The 20,496-nt window shown below is 44.7% G+C and overlaps 1 protein-coding gene across 4 annotated transcripts in view; it reads left to right on the top strand.

Annotated features, from left to right (window-relative positions):
• The window catches only part of OS9 (OS9 endoplasmic reticulum lectin), a 270,743-nt gene extending 253,142 nt beyond the window's left edge, over positions 1 to 17,601 (top strand). For 2 of the 4 annotated variants that reach the window (XM_078688942.1, XM_078688941.1), the window contains exons 13-15: positions 2,013 to 2,180; positions 3,452 to 3,564; positions 16,384 to 17,601. In XM_078688942.1, coding sequence (XP_078545068.1) covers positions 2,013 to 2,180; positions 3,452 to 3,564; positions 16,384 to 16,524 — 422 coding nt within the window. In that variant the 3' untranslated portion in view covers positions 16,525 to 17,601. The remainder of the gene's footprint in view (positions 1 to 2,012; positions 2,181 to 3,451; positions 3,565 to 16,383) is intronic. The other 2 variants (XM_078688944.1, XM_078688943.1) reach the window with 1 other exon arrangement.
• The last annotated feature ends 2,895 nt before the right edge of the window (positions 17,602 to 20,496 follow it).

Below are 20,496 nucleotides of genomic sequence, written 5' to 3'. Positions count from 1 at the left end.
TGTAAGTCAGATATCACATGGCCACTCATTTAAAAAAGAGACAGGAAAATAAAATAACACCCCATAGAAACTAATGGTAAAAGAATTCAATTATTTCGACATGTAATGTTTGTGTGCATGTCTGTTAAATTATAATTATTAAATTATTTTATTATTTTAATATTTAACAAATGTGATCAACATTAAATGTTTAAACTTTTATTTTTTTTAAATTGAAACTAAAAATCACTTAACATTTAACAAAACATACTATATATTAAATACAAATAAAAATGTTAGTGAGGGTGAGATTTTAATGAATCTTTAAACACTATTTATAGATTAAATATATTTACATTAATAAACAGTTAATTTAACGAGTTAATGTGGTGTTCCTTTTTTATTTTATTAGTTCCAGGTTAAAACTACATATTTAAGATTAATCTACCTTTATATCTTACATTAAAATATTTGCAATTTTAAAAAAGAATAATACATGTTAGTCATTTTCCTTGTACTTTCCCATAGAGAAAGGTCCACTATGGTGTCAGATTGCCACCTAAGTTTTGTATAGTTATTAGTAGTAGCTTTGCACTCGTAAGTCCGGTTGTGGGAGACTCCGCCCCTGATTTGAGAGGATGGATACATGTATGTTTACAATGGTGATTATTAAAAAGTGTAGAGTTACACATAGGTGGAGTAGTCAATATACGTGTGAGTAAATATACAAGCATATATTTACTTTTGGTGATAGGCCCTTATGGTGTAACGGCTTAACTAACAATTTCCATTGACCAGAACATGTTTGCATCAGTTGATGCGTTACCCAGTTTCCATTATCTTTTTTCAGAGCAATTTACAGTTGCCTTGTACTACAGGTCGATAGTTCCCCTGTAAGCAGTTGATACTTCACTGGGGACCTCAAAGTCGTTTTTAAAACTTATGTCATAAATGGACCCCTAGTGAGCTGAAGAGAGTATCTTTTCTACTCTTACACACTGCAATAACTCAGACGTTAAAATCGGTTTTGTTAGTTCCCAGAGCTCTCCATTTGGTTCATTTCATAAGTGTAACATGATGTTATTGATCCTGAAATGCTGATTACTCGCAATTATGTGAAATTGCATTAACAAATCATGCTCTGTTTATTGCAAACCACTTTGTAAAAATAAAGTAGTTATTCAACTGCATTGTCAGTGTATTTCAGACGCTACCTGATTTTCATTTGAACCACACTGTTTCCCATTTTATTTTTTTCATTATTCCTCTGCTTTAGCAAAACACTCCTTGAGCAACGTAAAATCTTAAGTAGTATTATGTTTGATCCTTTTATTTGAAAGTCTTGACATTTTAATGGATTGGCGTTCTAATATTAAGATGAAATATACTTCAGTGTTTTGAGAGTTAATACACCATATTCATTATTTTGTAAAGGCTAACTTCTAAATACATTCCACAGAAGGGAGACAAAGAATTGGTCAACATCCACCCTTACAGAATTTTGTGTAGCCTCTGTTTGGAGTTCAGCCTACCCTCTCTTGAGAGCTGAACTGACTAGATCACGTATTCAAAGCAGGTAATAGAGCGTATGTGCCTGCTCTCAAAATTGTTTCAATAATCCCTTTTCTGAGACACTCCTCCCAGGGTGTTTTGTGCCATTAGCACCCAATGGCATTATCTCCACACAGTATCCGGTTCAGAGCAATATAGAGTTACTTTCCTGTCACAGCTTTTTAAAACAAATGTTTTTAACCACTAACTGTTTAGTTGGATGTGAAGGCCCCAAACTGCCCTCATTCTCGTGAGGAGCCTTGTTATCACCTTGTTGAATAAAGAAAAGTAATACAGCTCCTGGAGGATTAGTTTGACCAAGACTTGCTATGTGATGATACTCAACCATCCCTTTGCGCATTGCATGGTTATGTTGATGACTTTGGTTTTCATCGTGTGTTCTTGCTATGATTCGAGTTGTGGGTGTAGCGTTTTAGACCCTAGGCACAGTATGGCCGTCTCATCACTGTCTGTCGCCGCAGATGAAGACTCTGATGCCCGCGTCAAAGTCCGGGTAACGAAGGTGAAGCCCGGCAGCCGTCTGCAGAAGGAGATGAAAGTTCGGGAGATGAGCCATGAAAACCCTCAGCTCAGGCACATTGAAAACGTGGTGAAAGACCTGCTAGAGAAGGAAGGACTCAAGGCAGAAGGTACCCACATCCTCTGGCGCAGGTGGCCCCACAAGTTTCTGCTTGAACTGAGAACTAAAATAGCACCGCTGCGCCTTCATGCTTTTGGGGTATCATGATAGTGGCTGAAAGGGAACCGACATATATAAATTGAGCATCTTTCTTCGCTTTGCTTGCTTTCTTTTCTACTGTGGTTGTAGTGGACTTTCCTGGTAATCTTTCTTGCTCTTGGACTAGTCTGGTGAATGAGTTTGTGTCGTGTAACAGTAGCTGTACACGCCTGTTTCTGACACAGAGTGAGAATTGAGCATAGGGAGCACATTTGACATACTTCCATTCGCCTATCTCTTGAGACGAGCAACAGAGCTTCTTCCACTTGCTTTAACTGTTCAGTATTTACCCAAAGCTGAAGTGGTGACATGCCCTATTCTTCATAGGGCCCAGGTTGCCATTGATCTGTCTTTTATTTCAGTAGCCATATGATTTGGCGGTCTTCGTCCGTTATATTCATATTCTCTTATTTGGTGCCCTTACTGCTTGTCTCATTGTAAGAGGCATGGCTTTAAGGAACATGGAGGTACAGCACATTTAATGACTTGTAATAGTCATTGGGGGATGCTGGCACTGGTGAGCAGCGTGGAAAGATGTAATAGGTGGGCAGTAAGAAAAGCTAGAACAATGCAGTGTTTCAGAGGCTGGCTGGCACTTCAACTAGTGTGTGAAAGCGTTTGAGAAGCCTGCACTGAGAGAAAGGATTGAAAATGCCATCTATGGACCTTAAGTTGCCACTTGATGCAGCTGAAGCGCCAACACTGGTGAGCAGTGTGAGGAGCTCGCACAGGAGAACATGTGCTGAAGTTGGTGGGCTGTGCAAAAATCTGGTGGGCATGGTAGTGAGCTATACGTAACATACAACCCTGGCAGGGCTGTCTGGCATCCTCAGGTCTCAAAGTATGCTTTGGAGAGAGACTGCTAGTGTCTTTCAACAACCTGGGGAAGCCATCTTTGTCACGGCCAGTCAGAAGGCTTCTTACAAGTCAGTGGGCTTTTTTCTACTTTTGAAGCAGACCTTGCAAGTAAAGCATCTTTTTCACATTTGTCATTCTCCAATGCCTTTCTTGGCAAGTCAAGTTGTCACCTAATTTAGACAATACTCTGACAGTTTCCCACCTCTTTTTTCCATTCTAGCTCCATGGCCGACCGATCTCCACTTTATGTGAATTATTACACTGCATTGATTCTTATTACCCTAACTGTAGTCTGTCTTCTCTTTTTCTTTCGGCGACATGCAGGGAAAATCGAAATCAAGATTCTAACAACAGGGGCATTTAGTGATGATGACGAGACACACTGGTTGTCAGACGAGGACACTAAAAGCTTGAAAGACATCTTTTTTAATATTTTGGTAAGTATGCTTTAAAAAAAACTTAATATTGTTTTTTGAGCAGTGGCATCTTGTGATAACAACTGGTCCAGGGGCCTGAAATTTGATTTCACAGATATGTTCAAATAAATGACATTGTTTTCATAGAGGGAAACTTGACATTATATAATGAAGATCTTAAGGCTACTTGAGTGTTGTTAGGGATACACTGAATCAATATCAGAGAGTTATTTTCTGTTGTATGCCTCACCTTTTGGTAACATTTCTAGTGGCCAAGGAAGGGTTGTGATAAGCTGAAGGCTGTGCTTCTGAGCCATATGCAGGTAGTTTGAAACCACTATTCCACATAGACTTCAAACCATCGAACTATTTTATTGCAAATTTTTGATGAACTCTTTAAGGGTGATATTGTCCCTCTCAAATTTACCAGTGCTCAAGTGCGTGTATACCGCGCAGTTTTGGCACTTTACTAGGTAAATGGTATATTGATTATTTGATAGACTAGAATGGTCAAAGGAAATTGTGAGCCAGATTTGGAAACCATGGACACTGTAGAGGGCAGTTGGTGAACACAAGTTTATTTGTGTTTTGTTTTGCGGAGTAAGAACCTCCGGAGTTTACCCACCGTATATCTAGGTCTTTAACCCCTTCAGCGCTAATGACAAAGCCAGCTCGTCATGGGCGTTACCTGCGCTACGCGGATGACGAGCTGGCTTTGTCATAAACAGGCCATTTTTAAAATTCCAGCGCACAGCGGGAAAGCGCGGTAGGGATTAAAAGCATTCAACAGACTAAGCATTCACAGTAGCTAACCTGCTTGTTTAAATAGCTTTCTGCCTTATGTTTTTCCAGCTTCTCTATTTGAAGTTTGAAAACTACTCTTGCTTTGGACTTAGATGCATGAAAGCAGCTCACATTGGTGATGATTTCACTTTAGCCTAAATGTTACTCTAAACAGTGCTGGAAGAACAAGACAGAGTACAAGAAGCGGAAGTGGGCAAAAAGGTTTTATTTATGACCAGCTGCCTCTGAAATACAACATGGTTTTCAGAGGACGATTAGTCCACATTATAAATTGTGGTATCTGACCATAGGCTATCATCTTTCAGCACATTAACTTTATTGAGATGTACTAGCTACTGTAAGCTCGCACACATACTAGATGAACGTTTGAGAGGTTGATTTAGATAGAATGTTATTTTTCAGTTTGAGAAAGATCACTGTAAATCACATGGTTCTCAATGTGTGTTTATATATATTTCTCTGCTCTTAGGTTGCTCTGCTAGCATGTTTCCTTTAATTTATTTGTGATGTCGCTTAAATATGTTTTGTGACTCAACAAGAGCATTTGTCTGGAAGCGCAGAATTACCTTGGAGACTCTGTTATGGAGGGGTACATGGCTTAAAGAGATAGGAAAGTTACGAACATTTGGGGCTTGGGACTTGATTGGAATCTCCACTATTGGGGATATCCTGGAACGTGAAGAGCTTAAGCCACTGACAACATTTTATAGAGAATACTACCTACACCGGTCCCAGTTACCTAAATATGCACAACTGAGACATGCCTGGCTAGCAGAGGGGTTGATAGGCACTGAGATACTAGAGTATACACCACTAGAAGGGATTTTGTTACAAGAAGAGATGACGAAGGGAGCAATTTCCCTTACTTATAATACATTGATTTGCTAGGGACATCTAGCAGCAGATTCTTTACTTTTAAATTTCCCAGGGATCAGGCTGGATCCGGAAGATTTTTGCTCAAGTGATACCCTTGCACGCGGATAGGTGGCCTCAGTCGGCTCCAAATGACAACATCCACACCATAAGTGACGTCTGCGTCACCTATATAGGTGCCACCTCTTTCCATGCCTGCTAGCGCAGATCCATGAAGAGAGCTACCCTCTGCCACTTTTTGAAAGGTTTTTTTTACACTGTCGACAATTTTTGGTGTCAAGGTTTTTTCCAAACATGTTGAGGAAGACTTTTCGATTCAAACTGTGCGATGCCTGCCATCACGCCATGTCGGTGACGGATCCACACTTAAGTTGTCTCTGGAGCACAAGTGCAACTCAAAGTCGTGCTCCGACTGCTGGGCCATAGCTCCAAAAGCTTTGAGGGAGCAGTCCCTAAAGCTACTTTGGGCTCGACACCACACTGTTTGCCCTGGAGGTCTCGTTCTTGGTCAAGAGGAAGGTCCAGGCACCACTCCGGGAGTACTAAGTCCTCGTCCTCGTCCTCCCACTCAGTCGTCGAGTCGATCAGGTAAGAGGCATAAGAAACACAAGAAGCCAAAGCGTGCTTCAACTTCTGCCCATTTGAAGACCTGAGGAGAACAACGAGAAGATTAGAGGTACCAATGACAGGCAAGTAATCCCTGTTCCTGTACTTACGGGTTTAATTTCTATGAAATATTCCTGGAACCCATGTAACATATTCCAAAGTAGGAAGCACGTCTACACATGTTTTTGTATATGGAGTAATTAGCGTTTTATTAACGTTTAAGTTAAAGTTACTCTAGAAGTGGGAAATGAATATTCTGTAAATATGATATATATGAGCCCTGATGAAGTTCAAAACTGAAAATTTGAACAAAACTCGTTGGCTGGATGTTTTCTGTATAATTGTGCATTTTTTGTGATGACGCTTATATATAAATAAGACAGAAGGGAAGAAAAGAAATAAAAAGGAATATTTACAATGACTGTCTGAATGAGGAGATTGCTTTTCCAGTGCACCAATCCATTTTGATTTTTTTTTTTTAACTTGCCATCTGTCGGCCGACTTGACGGAGGAGTCTCGATGCACTAGGCCTTGTTCTGATGAACCTGTGGCTGGGTTGGCTCCGTGCTTCCCTGTCTTCCCATGAGATGGAGCAAACCCTCTCACCTTAAAGAATTTTATGACACCATGTGCCTCATATTTGGGTGACCCAACCCTCCCGGCGCGCTCTCGGACCCCGGAGGCTCAGGGGGGACTCCATCAGATTCCACGCCAGCGACTCAGGCGCCGATGCCCCCCAATGGATCTGGTGGTGGATCCGGACTGGCGCCGGTCGTGCCACTGCAACCTTTCCCGGCCCCCGCGCTAAGACTCCCGGCATCAGCCTCATTCTTATCCCCGATAACCCGGAGCTGGATCGGCACCTACCAACACCAATTCCGGCACCGATGGCACCCTTGAGTCCTAGGTCGGTTCCTCAGCCTTATTGTGAAGAGTTAGGAATGGAGGAGGATTGGGAGCGGTCGCTTGACCCTTTACAAGACCATGGGCATGAAATGGACAAGACGAACATCTTGACTAAGGTCCTGCAGCCAAGTGTCTTGTCCTCATCACCCCTCCTGCCTTTCAATGAGGCCTTGACTGGGGCTCCTGTGAATAGGACAATCGCCCGCCACAATTCCTCTGCAACCACCCTACCCCCGAGAGCATAGCGGTCAAAGTTTCTGCCTCACAAGGCGCATTCCCTTTCGGCAACCCCGGAGAGGAAATCCAAGAGGCTGGATAGTTGGAGCAAGAAAATATTTTCTTCCGCCAGCCTTGCATTGTGGTCAGTGAACACTGCATGCTTATTGGGTCATTACTCCCACTCCTTGTGGAAAACAGTTGCACAGGTGCTGCCGCAGGTCCCGGAGGAGGCCCGGGCCATTCTCTACCTGGCAGTATTAGATGGAAGAGATGCGGCAAAGTTCACCCTTCGTTGAGGGCTTGACACGACAGGCTCGCTGGGCAGGGCGTTGTCATCGACTGTGGTTGTTTGACGCCAGGATGTCTAGGCTTCCCTTATGGACATGCCCTTTGATGGCACACGTATCTTTGGAGACAAGGCAGGCATGGTCCTGAAGTGCTTTAAGGACTCACGGCTACGGCCAAGTACTTGGGCCTCCCAGTGGTCACCCATCCCCCATCTGCCTTTCTCCCCTTTCATGGCCACAGAAGTGGCTTTCAGCCGTGCCAGCCATACCCCAGCCACTAGACTGCACAAGTTTAGCAACCTCTGGACGGCCATGGGCACAGCTCCATCTGACCCCGTGGGTCAGGCCGCCAGAGATCGGGTCCGTCCTCTCCTCCCCCTGCAGCCTTCAAATTTTCCTAGTCCAGTCCTTTAAGGTCATGAGCGACCAATTGGTGGCAGAATCAGCAATCACCTCCGCCAACACATCACTTCGGACAGGTGAGTTCTTCAGATCGTTCGAAGAGACTACTCCCTCCCCTTCAAGACTACACCTCCCTCCATGCCTCCAACTTACAACTAGCTGATGGAGGACCACCAGAGCTTGCTTCAGGAGAAAGTCAGGGCTCTCTTGGCCAAGGGAGCCATACCGAGGGGTGCGTTGTCAGAAGTAGGCTGTGGTTGCTATTCGCGCTAGTCTCTGGCCCTGAAAAAGTACAAGGGTATTTGTCTTATCGTTGATCTTCAAATCCTCAACTACTTCCTCAAAAAGGAAAAGTTCAAGATGCTCACTCTGGCTCAGGTCTTGTGTGCCAGGACCCCGAAGACTTCATGGTAGCGTTGAATTTGCAGGAGGCCTATTTTCACATTCCCTTCCTACCTGCTCATCGGTATTACCTGCTGTTCACGGTAGGCCACCAGGACTTTCAGTTCACAGTGCTCCCCTTCTGCCTTAGCAGCACCCCTCAGGTGTTTACCAAGGTGATGGCGGTGGTCGCAGCTAATCTGCACAGATCAGTGGTGCCAGTCTTGCCCTATCTCAACGACTTGCTGTTGAAGGTGAGCTCGCCCCAGTCTGTTGCTGGGGCTCTCTATCAACGTGCCAAAGTCACACCTTACTCCCTCTCAGATGCTCCCTTTCGTCTGAGCTGTTCCAGACACAGTGCAGTTTCGGGCCTATCCCCGTGCGGCAAGGCCAGGATAATCAAACTATAATACTAATGTTTAATCCTCTATCCTGGATTTCGGTGAGACTGACTCTTAGGCTGCTGGACCTCATGGCCTTCTGCATCCTGCTAGAAACACATGGCATATGCGTGCTTTGCAGTGGGACCTGAAGTTACGGTGGGCGCAGCATATGGGGAATCTCTCCAACATGGTCCATATCTCGGAGGGAACCGCACAGAACCTGTAGTGGTGGTTGACCAACCGCAATTGGGTCAGAGGCAGACCCCCTCTCCTCCACCAACCAGATCACACAGTAGTGACAGATGCGTCACTCCTGGGATGGGGCAGCCATCTGGGAGAGGGGGAGATCAGAGGATTCTGGTCTCCAGCAGACTCCAGACTCCACATCAGCTTGTTGGAGCTCCGAGCAATTTGCTTGGCATTGAAAGCTTTTCTTCCTTCCATTAAGGAAACGCTGGTTCATGTGTCCACGGACACACAACCGCCATGTGGTACTGCAACAAACTGGGCGGGGTGGGGTCATGAACCCTTTGTCAAGAGGCCCAACGTCTCTGGACATGGCTGGAACATCTGGCAGGTTCTCTGAATGCCAGGGTGGACACATTCAGATGTTGATACTTGGCAGATCTCAAGTGGCGTCTCCATCCAGAGGTGGCTCTTGGTCTCTTTCAAAAATGGGGAGAACCTTGGTTAGATCTGTTTGCCTCCGCCAAAAAGCACAGTGTCAGCAGTTTTGCACGCTAGAGTTCCCAAGGCAGCACTTCCTCTGTGACGCTTTTCGTCTCGAGTGGTACTCAGGACTACTATACACCTTTCCGCTAATATCGCTCCTGTCCAGAGTGCTCAAGGAGATCAGGAGCGACCAGGCGCAAGTCATTCTTGTGGCTCTGACTGGGCACGGAGGGTCTGGTATCCTGAGCTTCTCCAACTGTGCATCGATCCTCCAATCAGGCTGCCCCTTCGGGAGAATCTTTTGTTGCAGAAGCGGGGGAGGATTGTCCACCCGCACCTGTCAACTCTACACCTTCTTGCTCAGAAACTGAGCGTGTCATTTGATAGCATTCTTCAACTTTCCTCCTGAAGTCTGTAATGTTATTTTGACAGCCAATTGTCACTCTGCCAAGACCGTGTATCCCTGACAGTGAAAAACATTTGTAAAATATTGTACACAACAGTCTATGGATCCTCTTTTTGCTCCTCAAGTCCTTCTTTTCTTTATTTTGACCCTTGCCCGTCAAGACTCTGCTCAGTGCACTCTTAAAGGGTACCTTTCAGCCTTGTCTTTTCTTGAAGCTGCCAGACCAACCCTCTTTATTTAAATCCCCTATTATAAATAGATTTCTTAGGGGGCTTGTACATAAGTTCCCACCTGCCCCATTCTTCATGCCTCAGTGGGACCTTAATTTCGTTCTCACCGTCCTGATGTGTGCTCCATCCGAACCTTTGCACAACTGCCCCCTCCAGCTGAGTACCATCAAAACAGCCTTTTTAGTGACAATAACTTCTGCCAGGAACGCAAGCGAATTGCAGGCTCGGTCATCCAAGGCTCTTTACCTGACCTTCTTCCCTGGTAAGGTGGTGCTTCGCACTAGGGCCTCTTAACGAAAGTGGTAACACCATTCCACGTGGGGCAATCAGTCACCTCACCAACTTTTTATGCTCCTCAACACCCCTCAAAAGAGGGAGCATCTCCACGTCTAGACCCAAAAAGAGCGCATCGTTCTACCTTGACTGCTAAAGCGTTCCGGGAGCACGACCAACTCTTCATGAGGTACTTTGGATCAAAGTACGGTTGTGCGGTGCAGAAGAGGACTATCTCACAATGGGTCGTCCTCTGCATCAAAAGGTGCTATGCTCTGGCCAAAAAAAAGCCTCCTCAAGGCTTTAATGTTTCGTAGAAATTTGTCAAGATTGTACTGAATTTTTCCTCTTGGTTTTCTACAGCTTCGGAAGGTGTGTAATTGTCCTCTCTACAACTATTGTTAATGTTTGAATAATTATATGGTTGTAACGGAAAACAAAATAAAAAGACATTTCACAAAATATATTTAAATGTTTTGTGAGTTATCTAAACACAAATAATGGCATTGAGTGACCAAAGAGTGTATTTCAGAGGTTGACATAATTACATCTTCACACAGAGGTGAGATTGTCACGATAATCTTTTATAACCGTTGTTGGGATCCCTGGGATTAGTATTTGTTTCTGGCAGAGAGGGCATGCTTTTCTGCCAGACTATCCAATCAGTTTTATTGGACTGCCATTAGTTAGTACCGCCTTGTTCACACCTAACAAACACTACTCTGCTGTTCAAACGTTGCCTGAAAGAACCTGTGTCACTAACATTCCTTCTAATGCATATCCTTTTGCAAGTCTTCCCACACAGTCCCGGGCAGCTCTTGATAAATCCAGGGTGTGGTCTGCCAGTTCCCTAATCCTTCTTGACAGGTGAATGTTTGTGGTGAGACATTCTTAATCTGTGTGGAGTCATATGGGGGAATATGGCACATGTTGGGTTCTGAAACTCCATCCGGAGTAAATCACTTTGCGTGAACCTTCAGTAAAATATGACAGCTTTATCTCTGGGGTTATTGGAATCAAGACCTCAAACGAGTCCAGTAGTGAATGGCAACTTTGAGTTAAATGTTACCCCGAAGTCTCAGAGCTCTGCCTTACTGTCTGGAGCCTCGCTGGAAGCGGGCTGTCTGGGGCCTCCATTCCAACAGTGACTGTCTGCTCCCAATCCAGTGCACCGTCCCTCCTTGTAGACTCTCACGTTTTCCCTTATAATGTTTCCATTGTCTTTTGTAAGTGTGCAGAATCCAGTTGGAAAAAGTCAATAGTATCATTGTTAGTCCATGAAATGTAATCATATTCCTTTATCAATTTATAAAAGCCATGGACCTGGATCATCTGCAGTGGATTGCTGTACCTACAGCACTTTGGCCTACTGCAGAGAGGTATACTATAGTGGGCTATTCCAGAAATGTAAGCCCATTCCAGCGTTATAACCAGGAATTGGGCCTTTAATGGGTGGTGTAACCCACTATGGTGAACTGTAAGGCTATTAGAACATTGTGGGCCATGAGGTCAGAGCACTCGAATTAGAATAAAAGCCACCTAGGAGAGGCAGGGGGATTATAAACCCTCACACCACAGAGACTTTAGAGATTTCACAGCTTGTAATGTGTGTGCCTGGCTGTTACTGGTGCTTGCACACACAGCAAGAGCTGTGAAAGTTAATGCAGCAGTCAGCCCTTTGCTCCTTGCTCTCTGCTAAACTTTCCTCATTTGAGAAAGCCGAGGAAGAGGGGAGTTGAGCAGATGTCACCCCTTCCTCCTTCCAAGGCTACTGTGACACAACGCAACGTCTGTGAGCTACGGAAGGAGGGACAGGGCCGTGGCTACTGGGGGCCCAGCGGTGCCAGACCAGCCTATATTTTACTGTGGCCCCACCAAACATTACAGGTTCCAGCCTATATTTTACTGTGGCCCCACCAAACATTACAGGTTATGCTTTCGGTCAGTTCCTCCTTCCACATTCCTAATATGCTCAGGATCAGCACACCAGGTTGCTCTCTGTGAGTGCGGCTGGGAGGGCACTAATCTCTGTGAGCAGAGGGGAGAGGGAGGGGGGTGGCTGCAGACTGACACTCATGCACATTTGTGATTGCACATGTTCAAACTTTCCATTTAGACCAGGCCCCTAGAATGAAAATAAGTTAACAAGAGAGGCAGGGGAGGGACTGTGGCAGGGGGTGTGGCCTCCCTGACCTGACCCTTGTTTGACTCTGCCTCTGCTGCCAGCCCACAATTGAATCATCCTCAGGGGGTGCCTTACAGCCTGAGAAAGTGTCTTCAGCTCAGGAAGAAGAGTTTCCATTCAGAGCATAGATCTCAAATATATTGTTACTTTAAAGGCTTGCAGCAGCACCGCCACTATCCAGGGCAGCAGCTACCTGTCGGAAGGTAGAATCGATTCAGCAGCACACAGACCGACTCGTATCTGCTGCTCATCAAGTAAGAAATCAAATAAAATGAGAAAGGAAAGGACCCCTTTCCCATAAGAGGTGTGGGTGAGCCACTAAATTGAGTGCTCCCAAGACCGGTATACATTCACTGTATTTGGAGCAGGTGAAGTCACGGTGTTTGAATGACATGGTGTGCAGCCAGCGCTGCTCTGCACTTTTTTTGCTGTCAGGGGTGATGACACAGGGCTGGGTTGGGAGTATACCCCTGGGTGCCGAAACGTGTAGCATGTTTAATCAGGAAGCTGTTGTTTAGTGTCCCCTGCATCTGCTTCGCCCATTCAAAGTAAATGCATTGCAAAAGAAATCTGCATACAGAGCTTTCATCGACCATTCATCTCCAATCAACGTATAAAGCAAAGCTTTATAAATGTGCGGAGAATCAGGCAGTTAAAAATATGCATAGTGATCAAGAACACTGTGTGGCACCTCGTTTGACCCTGCGCCCAAGAGGCATGCCCATAATAGCGCCTGATTGTTGTACAGGCTCTGGTCATTACTCCTCCTGTATCAAGGACTTCACTGGTAAACCGTTGTAACAATTTTAAGATTGGACAATTGTATTATTTCATTGCCAAAGCTTTGCACTCAGTGCTTTAGTTGTTAAAGATTGATTGCCAGTGCCCAAAGCTCCGCTCAGGAGCCTGCTGCTGATGGGGCTAGTCAATGCCAGCAAGCCGAATGCTAAGGCTGCATAGTCTTCAATTCACCTCATAACTTCTTAATGCAATACCTCACACTCCCTTCCCCTTTTATCGCACTCTTGCAGGCTTCTGCTTTCTCCTTTGTGATGTTTTTTCTATATTTCTCTTTTTCCTGCTGTTTTTCCCTTTGTGTGATTTTCTCCCTCATACTCGTACCAAATGTCAGATCAGGAAAAATAAGGGCCTGTCCCCCCAAGAATGAGTGCCAGTAGGCTTCACCAGCAACCACCAGGTCAAATTAAGAACTGTCTGCATTTGTACGGTACTCCCTCCCCTGTACACTGCCCTTTTTGCTCCTTTCCACATTTGCTCAACATTGGTGACTGGTGTTCTTTTTTTAAATGGGGGGGACTAAATACTTGCCCTAATTTCTACCTCCAGTGTGCCAAGCCCAACAATTCATTATTAGTGCCCCTCTGCCACGTCATCAGCAAACCTTATCCTAAGAGTTACGTACAATATACCAGGGAAACTATTTTCCTATGGATGTCCCACAGTCACAATGGGAGCTCCCATATGTCAAAAAACACCTCTAGCAAACACGACCCAGTATTTTTCCACACACGCCCTCAAGTGGGGAAAGCTTGCTATGTGCTCTGCTACACAGGCTCTGCCTCTTTCTCTTTCCTCTGCCTAAGCTTCATATTCTGAAGAGGCAGGGAAAGAGCAAGGCAGAAACTATGGATTAGGACATTGAAATGTTGAGCATGAGGCCTATACCAGCTTTTATAGTTCGCTGCTGCATCATTGTTTTCAATGGAGACTGCAGCTCTCAATATTCCAATGTTATCATGATTGTTAAAGACTCTGAAAACAAGTTCACAGGCCCTGGCCTGTAGCTCATGCCTAAATAAGGGAGAGGGCCTTTAACAACCTGTATAGCCGGATGCTGAAGGACTGTACGGTTTTTAGAGCATTCCACGATCTGAGGGCAGAATGTTGTAAATAAAAAATGAAGAAAAAGACAAATATTGGAATGTTGGAGCCGAAGGCCTATACAAGACATTATTGGGACTGAGCCACTTTTATTTTGTTCATTGGAGCGCTCAACATTCCACTGCTCTAATATAGTCCTGTATCCCGTTGTAGCAGGCCATACTGGGCATTGAAGACCCACTCCAGAGTTATAGACCTGAGCCAGAGACGAAAGCCTATAACAAGAGGCTGGGAGTGTAACGGCTAGTATAGTACGCTCAAGAGGGCTTTAACACCTTGGCCGCGCCTGGAATTCCGCGCCGGTGCTGGACATTCCGATCGCGGGCGTAGTCATGACGGCTCCCGGCCGTCATCAGCACACGCCCACCGTGACTCATGACGGCCGGGAGCCGTCATCAGCACCGAAGGGGTTAAGGCTGTTAGAACATTCCACTCCATGAGGGTTGAGTGTTCTCATTAAAAAAGAAAAACCCTTCTGGGAGTATAGGTTTTAAAACCCCCACAGCCTAACTTAGTGCCATAGCACGTGCTGTGTACGTTTAGCAATTACTGCTGTGTCCAGAGCCAAGGCCGTAACTGTCAAACATGGACAGCAGGAGCATGAACGTAGGCTGATGTCAGTCCCTGGTTCTCCGTCTGATCTGCCGAACTGCTCTTCTTCATTGGGTAGAGCAGAGGGAGGCTGGGGCGCTGAGGGAATTCTCCCCTCCATCCCCCCATGGCTCCAGTGTCAGGAAGGGATGAAAGCTTGTTGCTTTCAGTCTTCCGCAGCCTCTGCCTCCCTCATACCGCTGCTCAATGCCCATATGCAGGAGAGTAAGGAGGGTTAGAGGGTATGGATTAGGCCTTTGGAAGGTTGACCACAGCGGACCTTTACTGGTGTTGATATCCTGCCGCTTCTCCATTGTCTTCCAATGTTCAAACCAGTAATGAGAGCAGTGTGTGAATCATGCCCGAACAGGATTTACAGTTCTTCAATGGAACTGGGAGGAGGTGGCCGGGGAACAAAAGAAAGTAATGTGCAATGCAGGAAGACGAACGGGGTTACCTAGGTTTGGCTGGCAGAGGGGCATGTTGATTAAAAAGAAAACTGGTTTGGGTTTTCACTTCTTCAAGAGGGGCATCATGTGGGGAAGATCTGCCTGACTGTAAGAAGATTTGAAGTACTGCTGTACAGCCTCGAGGTTTCACGGATATTGATAGGTCAGCAGCATAGACCGAGTTGCACACATCTATACTTGAAAGGACTAGTGCTTACATTGCTCTTCTGTATTATTAAAATGGGATAAACTGCTATACCTTAAAAGTCAGTTTTGAAAGGAGCAGATTAGGCTTTTTGGCGCCATGCCCCCGAAACTGGACATTGTCATGGAACAGAAATACACAAATTACATGGTAACTAGAGTGAAGGAGACATTATCAAAGGAAGTTCACTTAGCCTGGACTAAACTGAGGAAGAAGGATGGCCGGAGATAAAAAAAATTACTAACTCATTGGCGGCATAGCTGTTAAAAACCTGTAGTCCCTGTTCAGTAGACAACTGCTAGGTGGGTGGACATCCTAAGCCAGTGATGCTTTCAATTCAAACTGTGTACCACTGGTGTACCAGTAGCCTGCAACGTTTTTGATTGGTACTTTACTCTATAGTGATTGCAAAGACTGGACATGGACAATGCAGGGGATCGAGTCAACGCATCCCAGAATTGCCTGGAATAACATATTTGACCAAAGTAGGATCTCACCTTTAGAAACCTACAGAAGCCGGATTAGGCTAAAACTTCAAAGATCCTTAACCACTATTCTTGTAGAAGGACAGAAATATAGAGGAGTGGTCGCAAAGAGATGATGTTTAAGTAAAAATCGAAGATGGAGTTGAGATTCCCTTTACCATGTGTTGTGTTTGTTCTCATGCAGTTTATTATATATTTATTTGTACTTCTGCAAAAGTGTAAATGCTCTTTTTTATTGCATCAAATTTTTAAAAGTTGCAAGATCGAAAATAATTTCTGAGAAATCCAAAAATGCAAACAGATGAATTGGAAAGCAGAATATTTGTACCTTCACTTGTGGTCATCTTTCAGTACCTAATAATCGGGTCAGTGATTTCCCACAAATTACACAAAAGTGGACTCTAAGAAATGCAACGACATAACATCTAAATGAGTTAACATTTTCTGAATATATGTTAAGAAAATAATTAATTGGTAAATGTTGAAAGTAGTTAACAGACCTTTATTGTCTATTGAATGTTGTGATCTATTCATATATCTTCCGTTCCTCTGACTAAGCAGAGTTGTGTGTTCCTCCACAGATCCATGGAACAGAAGAGGTTCACAAGGAGAAGAAGCGGCAGCAGCAGCTTGAGGACAATTACCGGTTTGTTTGGGATCACGAGGCGGACGATGCCAGAACGTCAGGTGGCAACACGGAGTCTGATGAACTAGATTTCTGAATAGGACAAAAAGATCCCAGAAAGTAAAAAAAAAACTGAGACATTGTCCCATTGACTTCCTTATATTCTGTCTTAGTCTGAACGGGTCTCCACTTGTGCGGTACATGCAGAAGATTCTACCTGCATTTTTCGTGTAATAGCCCTGTTCAGCGAAGCGGGGATTTGTGGCTTTTCTATGCCGTCAATGAGCTAAATCTTTAAATTAGCTCAGTGTGCAGTCAGCCTGGGTGTGAGCTTGTTGCAAGATAGAAAAATCAAATGTTAGCATAATCTGCTTTTTTGTTTGTCTGCGGGTGATTGAGGTGTGCGTTTGTGCCTGAATTGATGGTGCGTAGTTATGCAGGTGGGACCTTCTGTCCTGGAGTGTTGTGATCTGTGTTGACGGGACAGTATGCGGACATTGCAATAGTTCAAAAAGTCGATTTGCACTGGACAGGAGCAGTTCTATAGAAAAAACAGCCCCAAAACAGTAAATAAGCATTTTAATACAAAATATTTGAAATTCCCCTATGCATAACCCACCTTGGCTTCCTCAAATTGAGGACTGTTTTTATATGCTCTAAAGTTAGGTCACTGATTTGTCCGCGTGACATACGAACATCCAACAGATTCAGATACAATAAGAGTCCCCTTTTACTAGATGCCATTCAGAAGAATGCGATTCCAATACAAAAAAAACCAGAGAGATACATATTGCCTGTTCCTTCAGAAGTACTGAAATTAGACCGTAGTAAACATTCCAGAGAAGTGCCAGAATAAGTGTTCTATGGAACAATTCTAGAGGTAGGATTCTTGCAGAGCAATAATAGATGTGAACAGTAGCAGGACTGTCGACAAATGTAGGGTGATACATGAAAGGAAGGCAGGTACAGCTCGGATGCCAAGAGCTTTTCAGTTAGGTCCCATTTGAGTGTTCTCTGGGGTTCCTGCCACTCCTTATTCACCCTGTTCTTCAGAACGTTGTCAATGTGGTCTACTGGAGAGCTGAGCATAGGAGTTATTGCATGGTTTACACCAATGCATTGCAATTATGAACTGGTGCAAAATATTTCAATAAAAGTGTGATTTGATTTCTCAGTTGTGTTTATGACTGATTTCCAGGAGGTTGGGCGATGGTGGATGCTTTTTGATACATTGTGCACGTTTGTGGAGCTCCCATTTGCTCCTCAGCAAGCGGGTTTCAGCATTTTGATCTTACACCATGAGACCACGTGCATTCAGATACTTTTACAATTAAAATATAAATTAAACCTCTCATTCGGGTGAACAGGGATTCTTTTTTTGACAACGTTCAGTGTGGATAGTGGTTAACACAATGCGGGTGGATCCTGTATCCAGCTGTGATGCCTTGGAAGTCATTCCCTTTTATTGGCAAAGTGTCGAGTTTCCAATGTTGCCGTATTAGAACAATGAATAATAAATACTCCGTGAATAAGTTTCCCTCTGGGTTCAGGTCTCAATGTACTTGCTTTCTTGTCTCTGTTGTAACTAGAAGGCTTTAGAAAGACATGCAATTCGGAAACTTTTTTCTAGTCTCTGACCCTAAGAGCCTCCTGGAAAAACATTCGGAGCACTTTCCTTTTTCTCTGGCCCAAGAAGTCCTGTGAAGATTATTCAGTTACAAACGTCATCCTTGTCTCTGACCCTTGCCACCCAGTACTTGCTCTTGTAATGTTATTTCTCTACTTAAATATTACTAGTATTTCCTAAATATAACACACACCACTGATGTCTGGACCGTGGAATGCGGCTCCTCGAAGTTCAGTTAAAAAGGAAGGACATTTTGGACTAATGGGGGCTGCGTCCGTTCATGCTGAGGTTCACCTTTGACAGGTAAGTCCAGCAAGCGTGTTCCTTCGAGCAAAAAGTGGTCCTGGTGGTTGCATAAATTTAGTAGAAGGGGCATTTTGATCTCTCATGTATTTTCAGAGGTAGATTATCCAGCTGACAGTTCCACTCCCCAAACCCGGCTCCTGAATCTGCCATGGAGTTGTATTTGATATGTATCACTCTAGTGCCAGCTCCACAGCCGGTGCCACAGAATGAGCTTCGACTTTTCCAGCCATTGAGGCAGTCTCCCCACTGCAAAAAGAACAATTGATGGACAGAATGCAGAACAATGTCATACATTCACCCCATTACAGAGATCTGGGCCTAAATCCATTGTTATTTTGCTCCCCATGCCATTCCAGTTTGAACCCAGCCCGAACTGCCAAGCAAGGTAATCCCTGAACTGGAAACAAGCATCCTGGGACCGATTTTCGAGTAACACCCCTCTTCCAGCAGGCTATCTTGAATCCAGTGGAACAGTGAGCAAGGGGCCCGCGTCTGGGCATACCCTGCCAACTTATGGCAAACACACAGTCATTGCCCTGCTCTGGGGATCTGAAATTCTTGATGACAGACCCTTCTCCTCAGAGCTTAATGGTGTAGACAACCTCATTTTCCAAACAAAATTATGATTTTTTTCCTACCTCCCTATCGGATAGAGAGCTGAAAGGATTGAAGACATGGATAAGAGGTCTTTTTTGCAGGGATCCTGGTTCTACATTCAACTGAGACTGTTCTTTTGGCCCAATATTCCCATGCTTGGTGAGTATTTGTTCCTAATTTTCTTGACCTCCTTCAGGATTTTGCAGGAGTGGTACTTCATGGACATGATGCAGCAAAGCGAATATGCACTCTGATCTAGACCCGATCGAGCTGCTTCCTCAGTCACCATCTGCTGTCACACCTGTATATGTACCACTGGATGTTAGGGGATGTCCAATTATTTCTAATAGACATGCCCTTTGATGGCATCCTCCTTTTTGATGTCAGATTCTGCACAGAGCTCTGTTAATAAGGATGGGCTATAGTGCGAATATTGACCTCTGCTTCCCTGACACAACTATTCCATCCACAGTATTGTAAACTCCAGGGTTACTTCAGGGGCATGTCCTTTCAAAGACTTGAGCGTTCTCTGCCTGTTCAGCAACCCAATCATCATCAGGATACAGGGGAAGAGTGTGCTGTGACTTTGAACAATGCCAGAACATCACTAAGGGCCACTGGGCTTTGCAAATTGTGTGCAGGGGCTATGACTTTGATTTCAGGACTCTCGTTCTCGATCCCACCTTCCTTCACAGCCGCATTTGAGGATCATGCTTGTATTCTGCAGCAAGAGGTCGCCTCACTGTTGGCAAACGGGTGATGGAACTGGTGCCAGTAGCCAAGATAGGGCACACTTGCTACTGGAAGTATCTCCTTGTTTTCAAGATGGGTAGGGGGCCTCTATCCCAATACTTTACAAATTGCCTCCATGTTAAGCCTTACTACTTTAGTGCCAAGATGCTAGTGGATTAAGTAGTGGTTAATTTGGGGATTGCTTCTATTTCACCCTGATGAGAATTGTGGTTGCTGCTTGAGTAGGATTTCACTCCCCCTTCAACCAGTAACTCAATTTCCACTATTAATGTTCAGCGATGAGATATGGACTTGTATTTGTTCAGTGCCATACAGTGATCTTGTATTGCACTAAAATCCCAGATAAATAAATTGATACCATTTGGAGTTTCTTTTAAATTCTGTTTGATTGGCTCTTTATCCAAATTCACTCTCATTCTACATGACTGTCTGTGGCCACACCTGTAAGGATGGAGTTTAAGCTTGCCACCATGGATGTTACACTGTGGCAGAGCTCAAGGAGTTTTGTAAGGAAAGGGGACTTCCAACAAAGAAAGGCACCAAGACATTGGAGCAGAAATCTCTGAGAGCCTGGGCGGAGGCACGCCCGTTGCTGACAGCCACAAAGGATGGGGATGTAGAAGATGATATGGAGGAGCAGTAGCAGGGCCTGGATGCAGTCCCGAGATGCAGCAATTAAGCGAGGTGAATGACTAATCTCCTTAGTTGGAACTCTCTGCCCTAAGGGCGAGCAGTGTGTCTTCACAAGGCCTGTCCCCAAAGGAGAGACGGACAGGAAGGCTGAAA

Source organism: Lissotriton helveticus, chromosome 1_1, assembly GCF_964261635.1.
Source record: "Lissotriton helveticus chromosome 1_1, aLisHel1.1, whole genome shotgun sequence".
In the NCBI taxonomy this organism is placed as follows: Eukaryota; Metazoa; Chordata; class Amphibia; order Caudata; family Salamandridae; genus Lissotriton; species Lissotriton helveticus.
This window is presented reverse-complemented; position numbering and strand designations above follow the sequence as displayed.